This window comes from Hyla sarda, chromosome 12 (assembly GCF_029499605.1).
Source record: "Hyla sarda isolate aHylSar1 chromosome 12, aHylSar1.hap1, whole genome shotgun sequence".
Classification (NCBI taxonomy): domain Eukaryota; kingdom Metazoa; phylum Chordata; class Amphibia; order Anura; family Hylidae; genus Hyla; species Hyla sarda.
In genome coordinates, this window is record NC_079200.1 from 42,560,886 (window position 1) to 42,581,950 (window position 21,065).

General features: G+C 46.8%; 2 protein-coding genes across 6 annotated transcripts in view; both read right to left on the reverse strand.

Annotated features, from left to right (window-relative positions):
• Positions 1-21,065, reverse strand: part of KCNH6 (potassium voltage-gated channel subfamily H member 6) — a 531,028-nt gene that overhangs the window by 98,587 nt on the left and 411,376 nt on the right. The gene's annotated exons all lie outside the window — the stretch shown is intronic.
• LOC130296544 (DNA damage-regulated autophagy modulator protein 2-like) lies at positions 182-1,104 on the reverse strand. Its single transcript, XM_056548180.1, has 2 exons — positions 969-1,104; positions 182-882 (listed from the first exon to the last, which is right to left on the reverse strand). Exons 1-2 carry the CDS (start codon positions 1,091-1,093, stop codon positions 282-284), a joined length of 726 nt encoding a protein of 241 aa, XP_056404155.1. The 5' UTR covers positions 1,094-1,104; the 3' UTR covers positions 182-281.

Genomic DNA, 21,065 nt, shown 5'->3' on the forward strand with positions numbered 1-21,065 from the left:
TTCACTCGAGTATAAGCCGAGGGGGGGTTTTCAGCACAAAAAATAGTGCTGAAAAACTCGGCTTATACTCGAGTATATACGGTAGGTATTACACGTCACACAGCAATATTTTTTTGTAATTTTTTTTAATTTTTTTTGTATAGGTAATATCACCAGCTCATATTATTGTGTCATGATTACTGGCACCATATGTAGTCCCCCAGTTATTATTCTTTAGATGGTTTTTCCGTGTCCTGTGCAGTATCTCTCCCAGAAGTCCACTTGATGGCCCCCGTGGTGGTCTAAACCCCGAAGTCATCAATTCTTACTCTAAGAGAGAGTTTGCAGCTGTTCCTGGAGACGGTTAACATTAACCTCTGCATGGTGGAATAATAGGTCACGATGTTTATCAGGATCAGTAGAAGCATCACCCACTCGATGATTATGGTGGTGATTTCACGGATCTCGTCCCAGTCTTCATCATTATGGAATAATTCCTGTAATGTTTTATATCCAAAGTAGAAAATTGCGCAGGTAAAAGCCAGGCCACAGCAGGTGCATCTACTATGGTGGATGACTTTTTTTGCTCCTGGTAATTTATACATCTGGATGGACTGCCCAAGGTAGTATAAGGCTTCACATGTAATGGAAATTACCGTGCTGACAAAGTGTATCCTGGGATATTCTTCGGGGGACAATACATGCATGACAGCTGTGGCAAAACAGGAGGCCCACACAATGGCGAGCAGGATCCTCTGGATCAGGACCTGATGACCCCTGAACTCTTCAGTATGCATAACCATATACTTATAAATAAGAAAGGTTAGTACCAAAGTGCCAATGGATGTCCCTATAAATCCAATTCTCAATAATATGTTTTCGGGAAATAAATTTCCCACGTCACTGTGAAGGAAAAGAAACCAATGTTATTGTGGATATTTCCTCACTCCCAACCCATGAAATAAGAATTTTGTGCTTGTTTATCTTACCTGATGCTCATCAGTGGCGAGGCGGCATGGCCGAGGACGACCGTCACGATGTAGCTGGTGGCAAGCCAGGCCGCACACCAAAACACCAACAGGAGGGGGACGAACCCCAAACCTTTTAGCTTCATCTCAGTCAAGAAGAAAAAGATACTAATCGCACTGTAACAATCTACAGAATGAAGGCTCGGGCGGCTGTCAGTGGAATGTCAGGACTCCAGCTGTCTATGACATCACATGTCTGATGTCACGATGACTGCTTGTTTCTTAGAGCTGCCATGATTTAGTATCTGCTATAGACAGAACCTGATGTTTTTACTATGGACCTTACAGACCCCAGAACCCAAGTAATTAGTGCAGGGGCTCCATTTTGATCATCTCATATTTCACATTATTTGAGTTCCTGGGCTCGGATACATTTGCACCCTCTATAGCAGTGGTCTCCGAGCTGTGAACCCCCAACCGCTGCAAAACCACAACTCCCAGCATGCCCAGACAGCAACTTTGCATAAGGAAATAGTCTTATTAAACTTTTCTTATATATAGAATCCCCGAAATCTCCAAGGATAAGCCTCTAAGGGTCTCGTTCGATCTTAATGTTATACCTTTTATCAATAACATTGATGATTCCAAAATGTAGGAATATAGGAATAATTTCATATAAGATACAAAAAGTTAGCATCCTCCATCTGACATTTTGGACAGTTTGCATCCTGTCTGAGGCCCATACGCTTCCATCCCCATGGAGTATAATACATCCTATACAAAATCTTAGACTGTACCATTACATGGGCCTTATTATATCATGTACATTTCAAGTTTACAATGGCTCTGCCCCATGAATCTGAATGTAAACCCCTCCAAGTCCCTTTCCCATCTACCCCTGATAGCATCAGCATTTTATACATTTTTGTCATGGGTTTAGGGACAGGGGGCCCTCTCATTAATTCAACAAGGGGATGTGAATGTTCTCTCCTCAACTCTCCTTTTATTGATTTATGATCTGCGTTACTTATTTGTAAAAAACAATGTTTCTGATTGTCTGCCACCCCATACTTATGGGCTATCTCTTCAAACGACTTTATTTGACCTAAAGCGTATAATTGATTTACACAAAGAAGCCCCTTTTTCACCCAAAAGTGTGAATCATTAATTTTAAGGAATTCTTTAAGTTCTTTATTTGACCATAATGGAGTAAAGTCAAAACTCCATGTGATTTTAAAACATTTTTTACGTTCCACCCATACTTTAAACTCCTTAAGGACCAAGGACGTACTGGTACGTCCTTGGTCCTGCTCCCGTGATATGACGCGGGGTTACACGGTAATCCCGCATCATATCACGGCGGGCCCGGCGTCATAGTGAAGCCGGGAGGCACCCTGTTTGGGAATCATTGGCATAGAATACCCCTATGTCCACCCCTATGCAAATCCCTAATTCAGGCCTCAAATGCGCATGGCGCTCTCTCACTTTGGAGCCCTGTCGTATATCAGGGCAACAGTTTTGAGACACATATGGGGTATCGCCGTACTCGGGAGAAATTGCCTTACAAATTTTGTGGGGCTTTTTCTTCTTTAACCCCTTATGAAAAGGTGAAGTTGGGGTCTACACCAGCATGTTAGTGTAAAAAAATTAATTTTTTTTTACACTGACATGCTGGTGTTGACCTATACTTTTCATTTTCACAATACGTAAAAGGGAAAAAAGACCCTCTAAATTTTTCATGTAATTTCTCCCGAGTACGGAGATACCACATATGTGGGCGCAAAGTGCTCTGGGGGCGCACAACAAGGCCCAGAAGGGAGAGTGCACCATGTACATTTGACACGATTTGCACAGGGGTGGCTGATTGTTACAGCAGTTCTGACAAACGCAAAACAATAAATATCCATATGTGACCCCATTTTGGAAACTACACCCCTCACGGAATGTAATAAGGGGTGCAGTGAGCATTTACACCCCACTGGTGTATGACAGATTTTTGGAACAGTGGTCTGTGAAAATGAAAAATAAAATTTTTGATTTGCACAGTCCACTGTTTCAAATATCTGTCAAACGCCAGTGGGGTGTAAATGCTCACTGCACCCCTTATTAAATTCCATGAGGGGTATAGTTTCCAAAATGGGGGTAACATGTGGGGGGGTCCACTGTTCTGGCACCATAGGGGCTTCCTAAATGGGACATGCCCCCCAAAAACCCTTTCAGAAAAACTCTCTCCAAATTCCATTGTCGCTCCTTCCCTTCTGAGCCCTCTACTGCGCCCGCCGAACACTTTACATACGCATATGAGGTATTTCCTTACTCGAGAGAAATTGGGTTACAAATTTTAGGGTGATTTCTCTCCTTTTACCCCTTGTAAAAATTCAAAAATTGGGTCTACAAGAAAATGCGAGTGTAAAAAATGAAGATTTAGAATTTTCTCCTTCACTTTGCTGCTATTCCTGTGAAACACCTAAAGGGTTAAAACACTTACTGAATGTCATTTTGAATACTTTGGGGGGTGCATTTTTTATAATGGGGTCATTTATGGGGTATTTCTAATATGAAGACCCTTAAAATCCACTTCCAACCTGAACTGGGCCCTGAAAAATTAAGATTTTGAAAATCTTGAGAAAAATTGGAAAATTGATGCGGAACTTTGAAGCCCTCTGGTGTCTTCCAAAAGTAAAAACTTGTCAATTTTTTTATGCAAACACAAAGTAGACATATTGTATATGTGAATCAATATGTAATTTATTTGGAATATCCATTTTCCTTTCAAGCAGAGACTTTCAAAGTTAGAAAAATGCTAAATTTTCAAAATTTTCATGAAATTTTTAGATTTTTTTTACCAAGAAAGGATGCAAATATCTGTGAAATCTTACCAATAACATAAAGTAGAATATGTCACGAAAAAACAATCTTGGAATCAGAATGATAAGTGAAAGCATTCCAGAGTTATTAATGTTTAAAGTGACAGTGGTCAGATTTTCAAAAAATGCCCAGGTCATGAAGGTGAAAATGGGCTGGGTCATGAAGGGGTTAATGATCACTGGCTCTGCAGTGTGGTGCGGACTATAGCTTAGTCTCTGCATTATACTTAATTATCCTAACTTTACTATTGCCAGTGCTACTGAATTCTAGTGTCATTTGCACCAAAATGCTGTCTGACATGGCATGCCTCATTTATTATTTCAGAAAGTTTCAGAAATGTTTAAGACCCTTTTTTTGCTGGGTTCATAAAAAAAGGGAAAATGGCCTTGACAAAAGGGCTTTGGCTTTAGAAAATAGAAGCCATAGCCTAAATGCTCTAAATGACTTTGCAAAGACCTGGCTCATTGGGAGAGTCAATCAGCACTCAGCTTAGGGCTAAGTTTCCACTTGGTTTTTTTCTGGCAGTTTTTGGATGTCTGCCACTGCAGTTTTTGAGCCAAAGTCAGAAGTGGATCCATAAAGGAGGAGAAGTGTAAGTCCATCCTTTATATGTCCTATTCCTTTTGAATATATTTCTGGCTTTGGCTCAAAAACTGCAGTGGCAGACATCCAAAAACTGCCAGAAAAAAAACCAAGTGGAAACTTAGCCTAGTAGGGACACACACATTGCTCTAATTCAGGTAACGCCAAATACGTTATCCTCCTGTAAAACCCCCGTCATGAACTCCCATCAGAAAGTCCATAAAACGTCCGTCAAAAAATCCCACTCATGTCAATGAGATTTTGACCATCCTTTAGCATCAGTTATGTCCCGTTGTGACTAACGGTGCATGCACTAATTTGTGTCCTGTCAAAAATAACAGTGGTATAACGGTATGTTAAAATGTTAACATTGAAATCTAAGGGTGACGGATGTTCATAAATGACATGTTATTGTCCGTTTTTAATGTCCCGTTATTGCTACTGAGCCAGATACGTAACAGCTCACCCTGTTGTAGGCGCACGGACCCGGCGTGGACCTTGCCCAAAGATTTAGAAAGAAGGTAATGTGAAGCGTTTGACTCAGGAACAAATTCTTTATTATCTTGCCAGGGTAGACATACATGAACACAAAATAAGGTGATGCGTTTTGGCTTGCATTACGAAGCCTTAGTCAGTTATTGCTACTGAGCATGCTCAGTACAGCATCACAACAAGGAAGTAACATGGAAATAAAATAATGGACATAAAATAACGGACTATAACAGGTGATAACGGATGGCACATGTCCGTTATTTAGACAGAATGTCCGTCAAATTTGGTCATCAGTTATCATCCATTGTATTCAGTTATTTCATCCATTGTTTCATGACCCTTTATTGCTGAATAACGGGTGTCAGAATACAGGAACATAATGACATAATGGTAGTGAGAAAGGGGCGGAACACAACGAACACTGCCGGGGCGGAACACAACGAACACTGCCGGGTCAGAACACAACGAACACTGCCGGGGCGGAACACAACGAACACTGCCGGGTCAGAACACAACGAACACTGACGGGTCCCGACAGACCCCATTTACTTGAATGGGGTCTGTCAGGGATTCGGTAGTTTAGTGGAGTTTAGCAGAGAAAAAAAATTGTGCAGTCCAACGGCAATGTGAACTGGGCCTAAGACAAAATGTATTAGTTTAGGCTGTTCAGTTGAAGGGATCGCCTGGATTAAACAGAATTGTTGCAAACTCCAAGCTCTGAGCATCGTTGTACCAGATTTCAGCTTTTTTCACAAACACAGTATTTTGGTCAGTATTCTGCATCAGTAGTCATAAGCCAACGCCAGAAGTTGAAAACAAACACAGATAATGTATAATTCAAAGATTTTTACTTCTTTGTGTTTTTGAGCCGTGCTGGGCTTTGGGTTTTATAAATATTAATGTACAACGTTGACCAAAATACTGTTGGGGAATTCTGTGACAGGGGCGGTGCTTGGGGGGAACGTTTGTGGTTGGAGCAGCGCGCAACTAAGCATAGGCCGAACCTGGAGCCTCAATAGCAGGGGAGGGAGGAAGCGTGGGCCATATAGAGCATTGTTTCCCAGCTGGGTGCATCCGCTGTTGTAAAACTACAACTCCCAATATGCTCATGGCTGTCTGGGCATGCTGGGATTGGTAGTCTCTGGCCATATTACATGTTGCAGGTGTGGTGGCCCGGTACATGAGTTGTACCCTTGAACCCTAGCTGCCCTGTCAGGCTCCCTGCAGTGTCCCCCTTCTATATTCACTTGTATATATGTTATCCAGTGTATTATACCTGTAAAGTGTTATGTCTTTAAGAAAAGTTGTCATGTGATTGAATAGTTGTCATGTGATTGTAATCCAGTTAGGTATCAGTGACCATGTGACCTAAGGGTGACCTATGTGACCCCTTCTAGTCTCCCCCATATAAGTCCTGGGAGGAACTAGCTCACTCTCTTGATTTCCAGTTAAGTCTTTGCTGAGGTCCAGTGCAGTCAAGTCCTAAGAGTGTGTCTGGAGTCCAGAGGAGGCCTCAAGTCAACCACGCAGCCACAGGTCTACAAGTCCACTACCCCCAGGTCCCAGTCAGAGCCTGTTAAGCTACAAATGGGGTATAGTCAGTCTCAGACAAGTCAGTCAAAGTCAACCTATCTTCAGTCAGCGTGGTCTGCACCAAAATTGTCCCAGTCCACTACAAGTCCCCGCAAGCCCTAAGGTCTCTAAAGTCACTGGTCACCTCCATGGACCTGGCTAAGGTGTATAGACTATTCCACCTGTCTAACTCAGTAAAGCTACTGTTGTTCCGTAAGTTGGCATCTGAGTCATTATTGCCCCCGTGCCTAGCCCAGGATCCAGCGGTATACCTTCGGGTGGTATTGAGGATAAACCACACCCTGGCATCACGAATACAAGGGGTTAATGCCATCTGCCCCTAGGGTAATTCCATCTGCCCTGCATCACACCCTCTACCTCACAGGGCTATTGACTGGTCTGATGTGTATAGTCATTGCAGTAGTCTCCAAATTCTTTGCTGTTGCAAAACTACAACTCCCAGCATGCCCTGACAACTAGGGATGCACCGATATATCGGCGGCCGATACATATCGGCCGAAAATAGCTATTTCGGCAAAATGCCGAAACAACTAAAAATCTGCCGATAATGACCACCTCCCCTGCCCGCCCACAGCACAAGTTACAAACACTGCCAGTGGCAGAGGCACTCGTGGGCGGTGCAGGGGGGGGGGCGGCTGCATCGGGGGGGGGGGGGGGGGGTTGCGCTCTCCGGGATAGGATTAGGAATACTTCTTTTTATGTGCCCGGGCCGGCTCCCGTGTGTGGCTGCAGGCGGGGGCCGGCCAGCGCATATAAAACCTAATACTGTATACTAAAAACCAGGGGGCCTCCAGCTGTTGTGAAACTACAACTCCCAGCATGCCCGGACCAGCAAAGTTGCCTAATATTGTGGGGGGGGGGGAGCTGCCTAATATTGTGGGGGGGGGGGAGCTGCCTAATATTGTTGGGGGGAGCTGCCTACAAATGTGGGGGGAGCTGCCTAATATTGTGGGGGGAGCTGCCTAATATTGTGGGGGGAGCTGTCTAATATTGTTGGGGGGAGCTGCCTGATATTGTGGGGGGGAGCTGCCTGATATTGTGGGGGGGGGGGGGGGCTGCCTGATATTGTGGGGGGGGGGGCTGCCTAATATTGTTGGGGGGAGCTGCCTAATATTGTTGGGGGGAGCTGCCTAATATTGTTGGGGGGAGCTGCCTAATATTGTGGGGGGGGGGAGCTGCCTACAAATCTGGGGGGAGCTGCCTAGTATTGTTGGGGGGAGCTGCCTAATATTGTGTGGGAACTGCCTACTATTGTTGGGGGGAGCTGCCTACTATTGTGGGGGAAATGCTGACCTAATGTGAGGAACCTGCCTACTATTGTGGGGGAACTGCTGACCTAATGTGGGGGGAGCTGCCTAATATTGTGTGGGAACTGCCTACTATTGTGGGGGAAATGCTGACCTAATTTGGGAACCTGCCTACTGTTGTGGGGGAGCTGCCTACTATTGTGGGGGAGCTGCCTACTATTGTGGGGGAGCTGCCTACTATTGTGGGGGAGCTGCCTACTATTGTGGGGGAGCTGCCTACTATTGTGGGGGAGCTGCCTACTATTGTGGGGGAGCTGCCTACTATTGTGGGGGAGCTGCCTACTATTGTGGGGGAGCTGCCTACTATTGTGGGGGAGCTGCCTACTATTGTGGGGGAGCTGCCTACTATTGTGGGGGAACTCCCGACCTAATGTGGGGGAGCTGGCAATCTAATGTGGGGGAGCTGGCAATCTAATGTGGGGGAATCTAATCTAATGAGCGGAGCGCTGCATTTTACCAGAAGACGGGGAGAAGTCATTTTCGGTATCGGTTTCGGCCGGACATTTTTTTAAATTTCGGTTTCGTTTCGGTTCTGAAATTTCCATTTCGGTGCACCTCTACTGACAACCGCAGGCTGTCAGGGCATGCTGGGAGTCGTAGTTTTGCAGTAGCAGGTTGAGAAACACTAAACAGTTATCTCCAAACTGTACCTCCAGCTGTTACAAAACTACAACTCCCAGCATGCCCTGACAGTGTGGACATGATGGGAATTGTAGTTTTGCTAATGCTAGGGGAGATGTAACCATCTGCCTGCTCATATCTCCCCTAGCATTAGCGAAACTACAACTCCAAGCATTCCCTGACATTGAGAACTGTTACACCGAGCGCTCCGGGTTTTTTAATTTCGGTTTCGTTTCGGTTCTGAAATTTCCATTTCGGTGCACCTCTACTGACAACCGCAGGCTGTCAGGGCATGCTGGGAGTCGTAGTTTTGCAGTAGCAGGTTGAGAAACACTAAACAGTTATCTCCAAACTGTACCTCCAGCTGTTACAAAACTTCAACTCCCAGCATGCCCTGACAGTGTGGACATGATGGGAATTGTAGTTTTGCTAATGCTAGGGGAGATGTAACCATCTGCCTGCTCATATCTCCCCTAGCATTAGCGAAACTACAACTCCAAGCATTCCCTGACATTGAGAACTGTTACGCCGAGCGCTCCGGGTCCCCGCTGCTCCCCGGAGCGCTCGCAGCATCCTCTCATTCGCAGCACCCCGGTCAGACCTGCTGACCGGGTGCGCTGCAATATCACTCCCAGCCGGGATGCGATTCGCGATGCGGGAGGCGCCCGCTCGCGATGTGCATCCCGGCTCCCGTACCTGACCCGTTCCCCGTCTGTCTTGTCCCGGCGCGCGCGGCCCCGCTCCTTAGGGCGCGCGCGCCGGGTCTCTGCAATTTAAAGGGCCACTGCGCCACTGATTGGCGCAGCAGGCTTAATCAGTATGTTCACCTGTGAACTCCCTACTTATACCTCACTTCCCCTGCACTCCCTCGCCGGATCTTGTTGCCATTGTGCCAGTGAAAGCGTTCCCTTGTGTGTTCCTAGCCTGTGTTCCAGACCTCCTGCCGTTGCCCCTGACTACGATCCTTGCTGCCTGCCCTGACCTTCTGCTACGTCCAACCTTGCTCTTGTCTACTCCCTTGTACCACGCTTATCTTCAGCAGTCAGAGAGGTTGAGCCGTTGCTGGTGGATACGACCTGGTTGCTACCGCCGCTGCAAGACCATCCCGCTTTGCGGCGGGCTCTGGTGAATACCAGTAGCAACTTAGAACCGGTCCACCAACACGGTCCACGCCAATCCCTCTCTGGCACAGAGGATCCACCTCCAGCCAGCCGATTCGTGACAGTAGATCCGGCCATGGATCCCGCTGAAGTCCCGCTGTCAGTTGTCGCCGACCTCACCACGGTGGTCGCCCAGCAGTCACAACAGATAGCGCAACAAGGCCACCAGCTGTCTCAACTGACCGTGATGCTACAGCAGCTATTGCCACAGCTCCAGCAATCTTCTCCTCCGCCTGCTCCTGCACCTCCTCCGCAGCGAGTGGCCGCTTCCAGCCTTCGATTGTCCTTACCGAATAAATTTGATGGGGACTCTAAGTTTTGCCGTGGCTTTCTTTCGCAATGTTCCCTGCACTTGGAGATGATGTCGGACCAGTTTCCTACTGAAAGGTCTAAGGTGGCTTTCGTAGTCAGCCTTCTGTCTGGGAAAGCTCTGTCATGGGCCACACCACTCTGGGACCGCAATGACCCTGTCACTGCCTCTGTACACTCCTTCTTCACGGAGATTCGAAGTGTCTTTTAGGAACCTGCCCGAGCCTCTTCTGCTGAGACTGCCCTGCTGAACCTGGTCCAGGGTAATTCTTCTGTTGGCGAGTACGCCATCCAATTCCGTACTCTTGCCTCCGAATTATCCTGGAATAACGAGGCCCTGTGCGCGACCTTTAAAAAAGGCCTATCCAGCAACATTAAAGATGTGCTGGCCGCACGAGAAATTCCTGCTAAACTGCATGAACTTATTCATCTTGCCACCCGCATTGACATGCGTTTTTCCGAAAGGCGTCAGGAGCTCCACCAGGATATGGACTTTGTTCGCACGAGGCGGTTTTTCTCCCCGGCTCCTCTCTCCTCTGGTCCTCTGCAATCCGTTCCTGTGCCTCCCGCCGTGGAGGCTATGCAAGTTGACGGGTCTCGCTTGACACCTCAAGAGAGGACACGACGTCGCATGGAGAATCTTTGCCTGTACTGTGCCGGTACCGAACATTTCTTGAGGGATTGTCCTATCCGTCCTCCCCGCCTAGAAAGACGTATGCTGACTCCGCACAAAGATGAGACAGCTCTTGATGTGAACTCTGCTTCTCCACGCCTTACTGTGCCTGTGCGGATATCTTCTTCTACCTTCTCCTTCTCTGCTATGGCCTTCTTGGATTCCGGATCTGCAGGAAATTTTATTTTGGCCTCTCTCATCAACAGGTTCAGCATCCCTGTGACCAGTCTCGCCAGACCCCTCTACATCAATTCTGTTAACAATGAAAGATTGGACTGTACCGTGCGTTACCGCACGGAACCTCTCCTAATGTGCATCGGACCCCATCACGAAAAAATTGAATTTTTGGTCCTCTCCAACTGCACTTCTGAAATTCTTCTTACCGTGGCTTCAACGCCATTCCCCAACCCTTGATTGGTCCACAGGAGAAATCAAGAACTGGGGTGCTTCTTGTCACAGGGACTGTCTTAAACCGGTTCCCAGTACTCCCTGTCGTGACCCTGTGGTTCCCCCGGTATCCGGTCTTCCTAAGGCTTATATGGACTATGCTCATGTTTTTTGCAAAAAGCAAGCAGAGACTTTACCTCCTCACAGGCCTTATGACTGTCCTATTGACCTCCTCCCGGGTACTACTCCACCCCGGGGCAGAACCTATCCTCTGTCTGCTTCAGAGACTCTAGCCATGTCGGAGTACATCCAGGAGAATTTAAAAAAGGGGTTTATCCGCAAGTCCTCCTCTCCTGCCGGAGCTGGATTTTTTTTTGTGTCCAAAAAAGATGGCTCCCTACGCCCTTGCATTCATTACCGCGGACTTAATAAAATCACGGTAAAAAACCGCTACCCCTTACCTCTTATCTCTGAACTCTTTGATCGCCTACAAGGCGCCCACATCTTTACCAAACTGGACTTAAGAGGTGCTTATAATCTCATTCGCATCAGGGAGGGGGACGAATGGAAGACTGCATTTAACACCAGAGATGGACACTTTGAGTATCTGGTCATGCCCTTTGGCCTGTGCAACGCCCCTGCCGTCTTCCAAGACTTTGTTAATGAAATTTTTCGTGATCTCCTATATTCCTGTGTTGTGGTTTATCTGGACGATATTCAGATTTTTTCTGCCAACTTAGAAGAACACCGCCAGCATGTCCGCATGGTTCTTCAGAGACTTCGGGACAATCAACTTTATGCCAAAATGGAGAAATGTCTCTTTGAATGTCAATCTCTTCCTTTCCTAGGATACTTGGTCTCTGGCCAGGGACTACAAATGGACCCAGATAAACTTTCTGCCGTCTTAGATTGGCCACGCCCCTCCGGACTCCATGCTATCCAACGTTTTTTGGGGATCGCCAATTATTACAGACAATTCATTCCACACTTCTTCACTATTGTGGCCCCTATCGTGGCTTTAACCAAGAAAAATGCCAATCCTAAGTTCTGGTCTCCCCAAGCGGAAGACGCATTTAAACATCTCAAGTCTGCCTTTTCTTCTGCTCCCGTGCTCTCCAGACCTGACCCATCTAAACCCTTTCTATTGGAGGTAGATGCCTCCTCTGTGGGAGCTGGAGCTGTCCTTCTACAAAAAAATTCTTCCGGGCATGCTATTACTTGTGGGTTTTTTTCTAGGACCTTCTCTCCGGCGGAGAGAAACTACTCCATTGGTGATCGAGAACTACTGGCCATTAAATTGGCGCTTGAGGAATGGAGGCACCTGCTGGAGGGATCAAAATTTCCAGTTATCATATACACTGATCACAAGAATCTCTCCTATCTCCAGTCTGCCCAACGACTGAACCCTCGCCAGGCTAGGTGGTCGTTGTTCTTTGCCCGTTTTAACTTTGAAATCCATTTTCGCCCTGCTGACAAGAACATTAGGGCCGATGCCCTCTCTCGTTCTTCTGATGCCTCTGAAGTAGAGGTCTCTCCGCAACATATCATTCCTCCGGACTGTCTGATCTCCACTTCTCCAGCTTCCATCAGGCAAACTCCTCCAGGGAAGACCTTTGTTTCTCCACGCCAGCGTCTCGGGATTCTCAAATGGGGACACTCCTCCCACCTCGAAGGCCATGCGGGCATCAAAAAATCCTTGCAACTCATCTCTCGATTTTATTGGTGGCCGACTCTGGAGACTGATGTTGTTGATTTCGTGCGGGCCTGTACTGTCTGTGCCCGGGATAAGACTCCTCGCCAAAAGCCTGCTGGTCTTCTTCATCCTCTGCCTGTTCCTGAACAGCCTTGGTCACAGATTGGTATGGACTTTATTACGGACTTGCCCTCATCCCGTGGCAACACAGTTGTTTGGGTGGTCGTTGATCGATTTTCCAAGATGGCACATTTTATTCCTCTTCCTGGTCTTCCTTCAGCGCCTCAGTTGGCAAAGCAATTTTTTGTACACATTTTTCGCCTTCACGGTTTGCCCACGCATATCGTCTCGGATAGAGGCGTCCAATTCTTGTCTAAATTCTGGAGGGCCCTCTGTAAACAGCTCAAGATCAAATTAAACTTCTCTTCTTCTTATCATCCCCAATCCAATGGGCAAGTAGGAAGAATTAATCAGGTCCTGGGTGACTATTTACGGCATTTTGTTTCCTCCCGCCAGGATGACTGGGCAGATCTTCTACCATGGGCCGAATTCTCATACAACTTCAGAGTCTCCGAATCTTCTGCTAAATCCCCATTTTTCGTGGTGTGCGGCCGTCACCCTCTTCCTCCCCTCCCTACTCCCTTGCCTTCTGGTTTGCCCGCTGTGGATGAAGTGACTCGTGATCTTTCCACCATTTGGAAAGAAACCCAAAATTCTCTTTTACAGGCTTCATCCCGGATGAAAAGATTTGCTGATAAAAAAAGAAGAACTCCCCCCATTTTTGCTCCCGGAGACAAGGTATGGCTCTCCGCTAAATATGTCCGCTTTCGTGTCCCCAGTTACAAACTGGGACCACGCTATCTTGGTCCTTTCAAAATCTTGTGCCAGATTAACCCTGTCTCTTACAAACTCCTTCTTCCTCCTTCTCTCCGTATTCCCAATGCCTTCCATGTCTCTCTCCTTAAACCACTCATCATTAACCGCTTCTCTCCCAAAGTTGTTTCTCCCACTCCTGTTTCCGGTTCATCTGACGTCTTCTCCGTGAAGGAGATTCTGGCCTCCAAGACTGTCAGAGGTAAAAGATTTTTTTTAGTGGATTGGGAAAACTGTGGCCCAGAGGAGAGATCCTGGGAACCTGAGGACAACATCCTAGACAAAAGTCTTATCCTCAGGTTCTCAGGCCCCAAGAAGAGGGGGAGACCCAAGGGGGGGGGTACTGTTACGCCGAGCGCTCCGGGTCCCCGCTCCTCCCCGGAGCGCTCGCAGCATCCTCTCATTCGCAGCGCCCCGGTCAGACCTGCTGACCGGGTGCGCTGCAATATCACTCCCAGCCGGGATGCGATTCGCGATGCGGGAGGCGCCCGCTCGCGATGCGCATCCCGGCTCCCGTACCTGACCGGTTCCCCCTCTGTCTTGTCCCGGCGCGTGCGGCCCCGCTCCTTAGGGCGCGCGCGCGCCGGGTCTCTGCAATTTAAAGGGCCACTGCGCCACTGATTGGCGCAGCAGGCTTAATCAGTATGTTCACCTGTGCACTCCCTACTTATACCTCACTTCCCCTGCACTCCCTCGCCGGATCTTGTTGCCATTGTGCCAGAGAAAGCGTTCCCTTGTGTGTTCCTAGCCTGTGTTCCAGACCTCCTGCCGTTGCCCCTGACTATGATCCTTGCTGCCTGCCCTGACCTTCTGCTACGTCCGACCTTGCTCTTGTCTACTCCCTTGTACCGCGCTTATCTTCAGCAGTCAGAGAGGTTGAGCCGTTGCTGGTGGATACGACCTGGTTACTACCGCCGCTGCAAGACCATCCCGCTTTGCGGCGGGCTCTGTTGAATACCAGTAGCAACTTAGAACCGGTCCACCAACACGGTCCACGCCAATCCCTCTCTGGCACAGAGGATCCACCTCCAGCCAGCCGATTCGTGACAAGAACATGCTGGAAGTTGTAGTTTTGATTATGCTAAGGTAGATGCTAGGGGAGATGTGAGCAGACAGCCTACTGAGGGAGGGGGCGGAGACCTGCACAGTGAGGCCACGCCCCCTCCCTTGGAGAGGAATTCAAGCAAGTTAGCAACAATAAAAGTGTAACAAAATAAATAAAGGTGCTAGACACATAAAAATTAGGTCAGGATTAGGTAATGAGTAATGGATTGAAAAAAAATTAAAAAATATTTTTTGGGGTGGAGGATCTGACCGATACGCTTTAAGCCTGTAGCTTGCAGCTAGTCAGAAATGTTGCACCCTGGCTAAGACAGTGTCCTGCAGTAAGAGGAGGAGCCAAAGTGGAAGGGCTATTTACTAGTGTACTATTGGGGGATCTAATTACTGTGTTCGGGCACTATTATTGGCTATCTACTGTAAGGAAGAACTACTGGGGTGGCTCACTACTGTAAGGGGGCACTAGTGGGGTCTAACTACCTGTGAGGATACTGGTGTGGAGGCTGACAGTGTGAGTTACTACTAGAGCTAACTACTGTGTGGGGCAACATAGGGGGCAACTACTGTGTGAAGGGAGTATTACCAGAGGTGAATACTGTGTGGGTGACTATTAGGGGGTTACTACTGTGTGGGGCATTATTAGGGAGTAACTACTGTGTTCGGGCACTAATGGGGGCTATCTTCTGTGAAGGGGCACTAGTAAGTTGACTAACTACTGTGCGGGGCACTATTAGGGGGGCTAATTATTATGTGTGGGCACAATTAAGAGAGCTAACTCTTGGACATATTCGTCTTGATATAATGGGTTTTGGTTAGTAACAGTATGTTATTACTATGTATGGGATAATACTTGTTCCTAGTATACTGGTATTTCGTAAATGCATGACTCTTACAGTTATACAGTAAAGAGGTATACAGAATCTGCTGTTCTGTAAACCTGCCCATCCTGTGTGGCGGCTTCTATTCCAGTGTCCCCCTGGGTCCACATCCCTCCTAAGGACTATAACATCTCCAGTTATAAGTTGGTTAATCTAAGTGTTTGTCCCTTTAAATAATGTTCTTAGAAACCAAGGGGAGTATGCAAGGTGAACAGGTGGCTTATCAGTGACCAATGGGATCTCTCTAAACTGTCCCCCTTATATAGTGAGGTCAGGGTTCAGCTCACTCTCTTGAGCTCTAGCACTCTTGCAGCTGAGGTACAGTGAAGACAAGTCTGAGGAGTCTGTGGAGTGTTCCTGAAGGAGGCCTGAGGCTTAGTCCAGCCACCATGCTTCTACTTCAAGTTCACCCCTACACAGTGGATGAAAGTCAAAGTCAACGGTAGGATCTAAACATAGTGAGGATTCCTCTGAAGTCCAGTCCAAGTAGTCAAGTCAAGTCTGTCAAATACAAAATTCAAGCATGACTGCATCAATCTATATAATTACAACCACAAGTCCCAGCAAGCTGATAAGCTTCCCTAAGTTCACCTGCTGTTTGGACTTTAACACCTTGTCTACCTCAGTAAAGCATACCAGTTAACCGTGACCTTGCGTTGAAGTGATAATTTGCCCCGTGCCTGGCACAGGTGAAGCTGGTCTACCTCGGGTGGTGTACAGGACAACCACGTCCTGGCATAACGATCACAAAAGGTTAATAACATCTGCCCTTCCATATCCATCACCACAAGCGCATTTGGCTGTTGACCTTTATCTAGCAAAAGAGAGTTATTTGTGTATAGTTAAAACTTAACTTTTAATAGTATTTGTTAAAATCCAATCCCCAAGCATTACAGACTTATATAAAGTAAAAATAATATACAGGTGCCAAAGTAATATAGTATTATCACTGATATGTAACTGGGGCGCTCACCCTAAAAAGGGACAACCTCAGTACCTTAGCTACCTGGGCCTCTATGCAGTAGGTCCTGAATGCTTGTACATAGAAGCACTCGCCCTAATAAGGGTACCCACATTCCTGACACTAGCCTGGTAATCCTTATGGCAGTTAACTTGTGCCTAACCCCATCAGACTATGTCCAACACGTTTCATTATGAACAGCCCGGGGCCTATGGTACAGTTAATCTGACCCTGTGAGGAATTATAACATAAACTATAAAGTTGTATAATTTTTCATCATGTTTACATTCACAAAACTGAAATACATCAAGAAGCTATAAGTTTACACGATTCTGAAGAGATAACTCTAGTCTTTGAAGTTGAAGGATGGAACAGGTTCCAAAATGCTAGTATGATGTAATATTAAAGGGGTTATCCACCATAAGGTGATTTTAGAACTTACCTGCCAGACAGTAATGGACATGCTTAGGAAGGATCTGTGTTTGTCTTGGAACTAGATTGCTATGTTGTAAGATTACCATAGCACTGTGGCTATCTTATTGTGAACGGGCTATTTCCTGTTTGAGTTCATTATCTTAAACTAAATTCCCATAATCCCCCACCCATTGAAACAAACCTAAGATCCCTTTAACTGGTTAACGACCAAGGACGTGTATACATGTGCAGGCTCCCGACTTCTGCCCGCGTCATACCAGCTGACCCTCAGCTGATTCTTGTAGCTGAGGGTCGGTGTTAACCTCTTAAGGACGCAGGGCGTATGGATACGCCCTGCATTCCGAGTCCTTAAGGACGCAGGGCGTATCCATACGCCCGTGGGAATTCCGGTCCCCACCGCTAGCCGGTTGGGGACCAGAGCCGGATGCCTGCTGAAATCGTTCAGCAGGCATCCCGGCATATCGCCCAGGGGGGTCATTATGCCCCCCCATGTCGGCGATCGCCGCAGATCGCTGGACAATTCAGTCCAGCGATCTGCGGCGATTCCGGGTCAATCGGGTCTCCAGTGACCCGGTGACCCGGAATTACAGGCTGTTCGGGGCAGTCTCTGACGGCCCCGAACAGCCAGAGCCTGCAGGGGTGAGGTGGCACTGGTGCCACCTCACGATCGCCCTGATTCGTCAGCCAGATTACCGGCCGACCAATCAGGGTGCCTGCTGCGGGTGTCACTCCCGCACCTGCTCCGCCCCTCTTCCGGAGGGCGTGAGCGGGTGCGGGAAGACGACCCCGGGTGCTGGGGACCCCGATCCCCGGCGTCCATGTTGGGATCGGGACCCCAGGAGCGACGGCGGCGGCGAGGGACAGCCTGCGATGGAGCAGCAGCAGGAGGTGAGTTACAGCCTCCTGCTGTTGCTTAGCAACAGCTCCCAGCATGCAAAAAGGGCATGCTGGGAGCTGTAGTTATGCAACAGCAGGAGGCAGACCACCACAACTCCCAGCATTCCCTTATGGGCATGCTGCGACTTATGGTTTTGCAACAGCTGGAGGCACATTTTTTCTATGGAAAAGTGTACCTTCAGCTGTTGTATAACTACAACTCCCAGCTTGCACAAACAGCTAAAGTGCATGCTGGGAGTTGTAGTGTTGCATCTGCTGGTTGCATAACTACAACTCCCAGCATGCCCGTTGGCTGTTGGTGACTGCTGAGAGTTGTAGTTTTGCAACAGCTGAAGGCACACTGGTTGTGAAACTTAGAGTTTTTTTTTACCTAACTCAGTGTTTCACGACCGGTGTGCCTCCAGCTGTTGCAAACTACAACTCCCAGCAGTCACCTTACACCATGCACCGTACATGCTAGGAGTTGTAGTTTTGCAACAGCTGGAGGCACACTGGTTTTGAAACACTGAGTAAGGTCACAAACTCCGTGATACATAACCAGTGTGCCTACAGCTGTTGCAAAACTAAAACTCTCAGCATGTACAGTCTGTCAGCGCATGCTGGGAGTTGTAGTTTTGCAACAGCTGGATGTCCCCCCCAATGTGAATGTACAGGGTACACTCACATGGGCGGAGGCTTACAGTAAGTATCGGGCTGCAAGTTTGAGCTGCAGCTAATTTTCTGCAACAGCTCAAACTGCCAGCGAGAAACTACTGTGAACCCCCGCCCGTGCGACTGTACCCTTAAAACACTACACTACACTACACTAACACAAAAAATAAAATAAAAAGTAAAAAAACACTACATATACACATACCCCTACACAGCCCCCCTCCCCTCCCCAATAAAAATGAAAAACGTCTGGTACGCCACGGTTTCCAAAACTGAGCCTCCAGCTGTTGCAAAACAACAACTCCCAGTATTGTCGGACAGCCGTTGACTGTCCAGGCATGCTGGGAGTTTTGCAACAGCTGGAGGCACCCTGTTTGGGAATCACTGGCGTAGAATACCCCTATGTCCACCCCTATGCAATCCCTAATTTAGGCCTCAAATGCGCATGGCGCTCTCACTTTGGAGCCCTGTCGTATTTCAAGGCAACAGTTAAAGGTCACATATGGGATATCGCCGTACTCGGGAGAAATTGGGCTTAAAATTTTGGGGGGTATTTTCTGCTTTTACCCTTTTTAAAAATGTAAAGTTTTTGGGAAAAGAAGCATTTTAGGTAAAAATTTTTTTTTTTACATATGCAAAAGTTGTGAAATGCCTGTGGGGTATTAAGGTTCACTTAACCCCTTGTTACATTCCCCGAGGGCTCTAGTTTCCAAAATGGTATGCCATGTGGGGTTTTTTTGGCGGTCCTGGCACCATAGGGGCTTCCTAAATGCGGCATGCCCCCAGAGCAAAAAGCCAAATGTGACTCCTTCTCTTCTGAGACCTGTAGTGCGCCAACAGAGCACTTTTCACCCCCATATGGGGTGTTTTCTGAATCGGGAGAAATTGGGCTTCAAATTTTGGGGGGTATTTTCTGCTTTAACCCTTTGTATAAATGTAAATTTTTTGGGAAACCAAGCATTTTAGGTAAATTTTTTTATTTTGTTTTACATATGCAAAAGTCGTGAAACACCTGTGGGGTATTAAGGTTCACATTACCCCTTGTTAAGTTCCCCGAGGGGTCTAGTTTCCAAAATGGGAAGCCATGTATTTTTTTTTGCTGTTCTGGTACCATAGGGGCTTCCTAAAGGTGACATGCCCCCCAAAAACCATTTGACGCTCCTTCCCTTCTGAGCCCTCTACTGCGCCCGCTGAACAATTAACATAGACATATGAGGTATGTGCTTACTCGAGAGAAATTGGGTTTCAAACACAAGTAAAAATTTTCTCCTTTTTACCCCTTGCAAAAATTCAAAAATTGGGTCTACAAGAACATGTGAGTGTAAAAAATTAAGATTGTGAATTTTCTCCTTCACTTTGCTGCTATTCCTGTGAAACCCGTAAAGGGTTAAAACGCTTACTGAATGTCATTTTGAATACTTTGGGGGTGTAGTTTTTATAATGGGGTCATTTATGGGGTATTTATAATATGAAGAACCTTCAAATCCACTTCAAACCTGAACTGGTCCCTGAAAAAAAGCGAGTTTCAAAATTTTGTGAAAAATTGGAAAATTGCTGCGGAACTTTGAAGCCCTCTGGTGTCTTCCAAAAGTAAAAACTCATCAATTTTATGATGCAAATATAAAGTAGACATATTGTATATGTGAATAAAAAAAAATTATTTGAAATATCCATTTTCCTTACAAGCAGAGAGCTTCAAAGTTAGAAAAATGCAAAATTTTCAAATTTTTCATCAAATTTGGGGATTTTTCACCAAGAAAGGATGCAAGTTACCAAAAATTTTTTTTACCACTACGTTAAAGTAGAATATGTCACGAAAAAACTATCTCGGAATCAGAATGATAACTAAAAGCATTCCAGAGTTATTAATGTTTAAAGTGACAGTGGTCAGAATTGCAAAAAATGGCCGAGTCCTTAAGGTGAAAAAGGGCTCAGTCCTTAAGGGGTTAATAGCCAACATGCGGCGATCGCCGAGGGCGGCTATTAACCCTTTAAATTGCTGCTGTCAAAGCTGTCAGCGGCGTCTAAAGAACCCTGTAAACTCTCCCTGGTGGTCCAGTGGGGTTGATTCGGAGCTAGCCGGAGGGCTTACCTCTCCTTCCATGGCAGCTGCTGCGCTGAGAACGGAAAAGCCTGGCAGGACCAGGCTATTTCAATCGAGCGCAGAGCACATAGATCACTGCGGTTCTATGGAACCACATTGATCTGCATGAGGAACCACATGATTCCTCCTAAAAGTCCCCTAAATGTCCAAACTAAAAAAAATATAATGTTAATTAAACGGCAAATTCTCAAAATTGTGTATTTTTGTATACCCTAAAAAATGTATAAAAAGTGATCAAAAAGTCTGATCAAAGCAATCATGGTACCGATAAAAACTTCAGACCACAGCGCAAAAAATGAGCCCTTCTATCACTCCGTATACAGAAAACTAAAAAAGTTATAGGGGTCAGAATAGGACAAATTTTGGTGCATGTAGTTATAATTTGTTTTTAAGTAGTAAAATAAAGAAAACCTACCGTATATACTCGAGTATAAGCCGACCCGAATATAAGCCGGGGCCCCTAATTTCACCCCAAAAACCCGGAAAAAGTTATTGACTCGACTATAAGCATAGGGTGGGAAATACATCATCCCCCCATGTAATCATCCAGACCCCCATCATCATCCCCCCCCTTC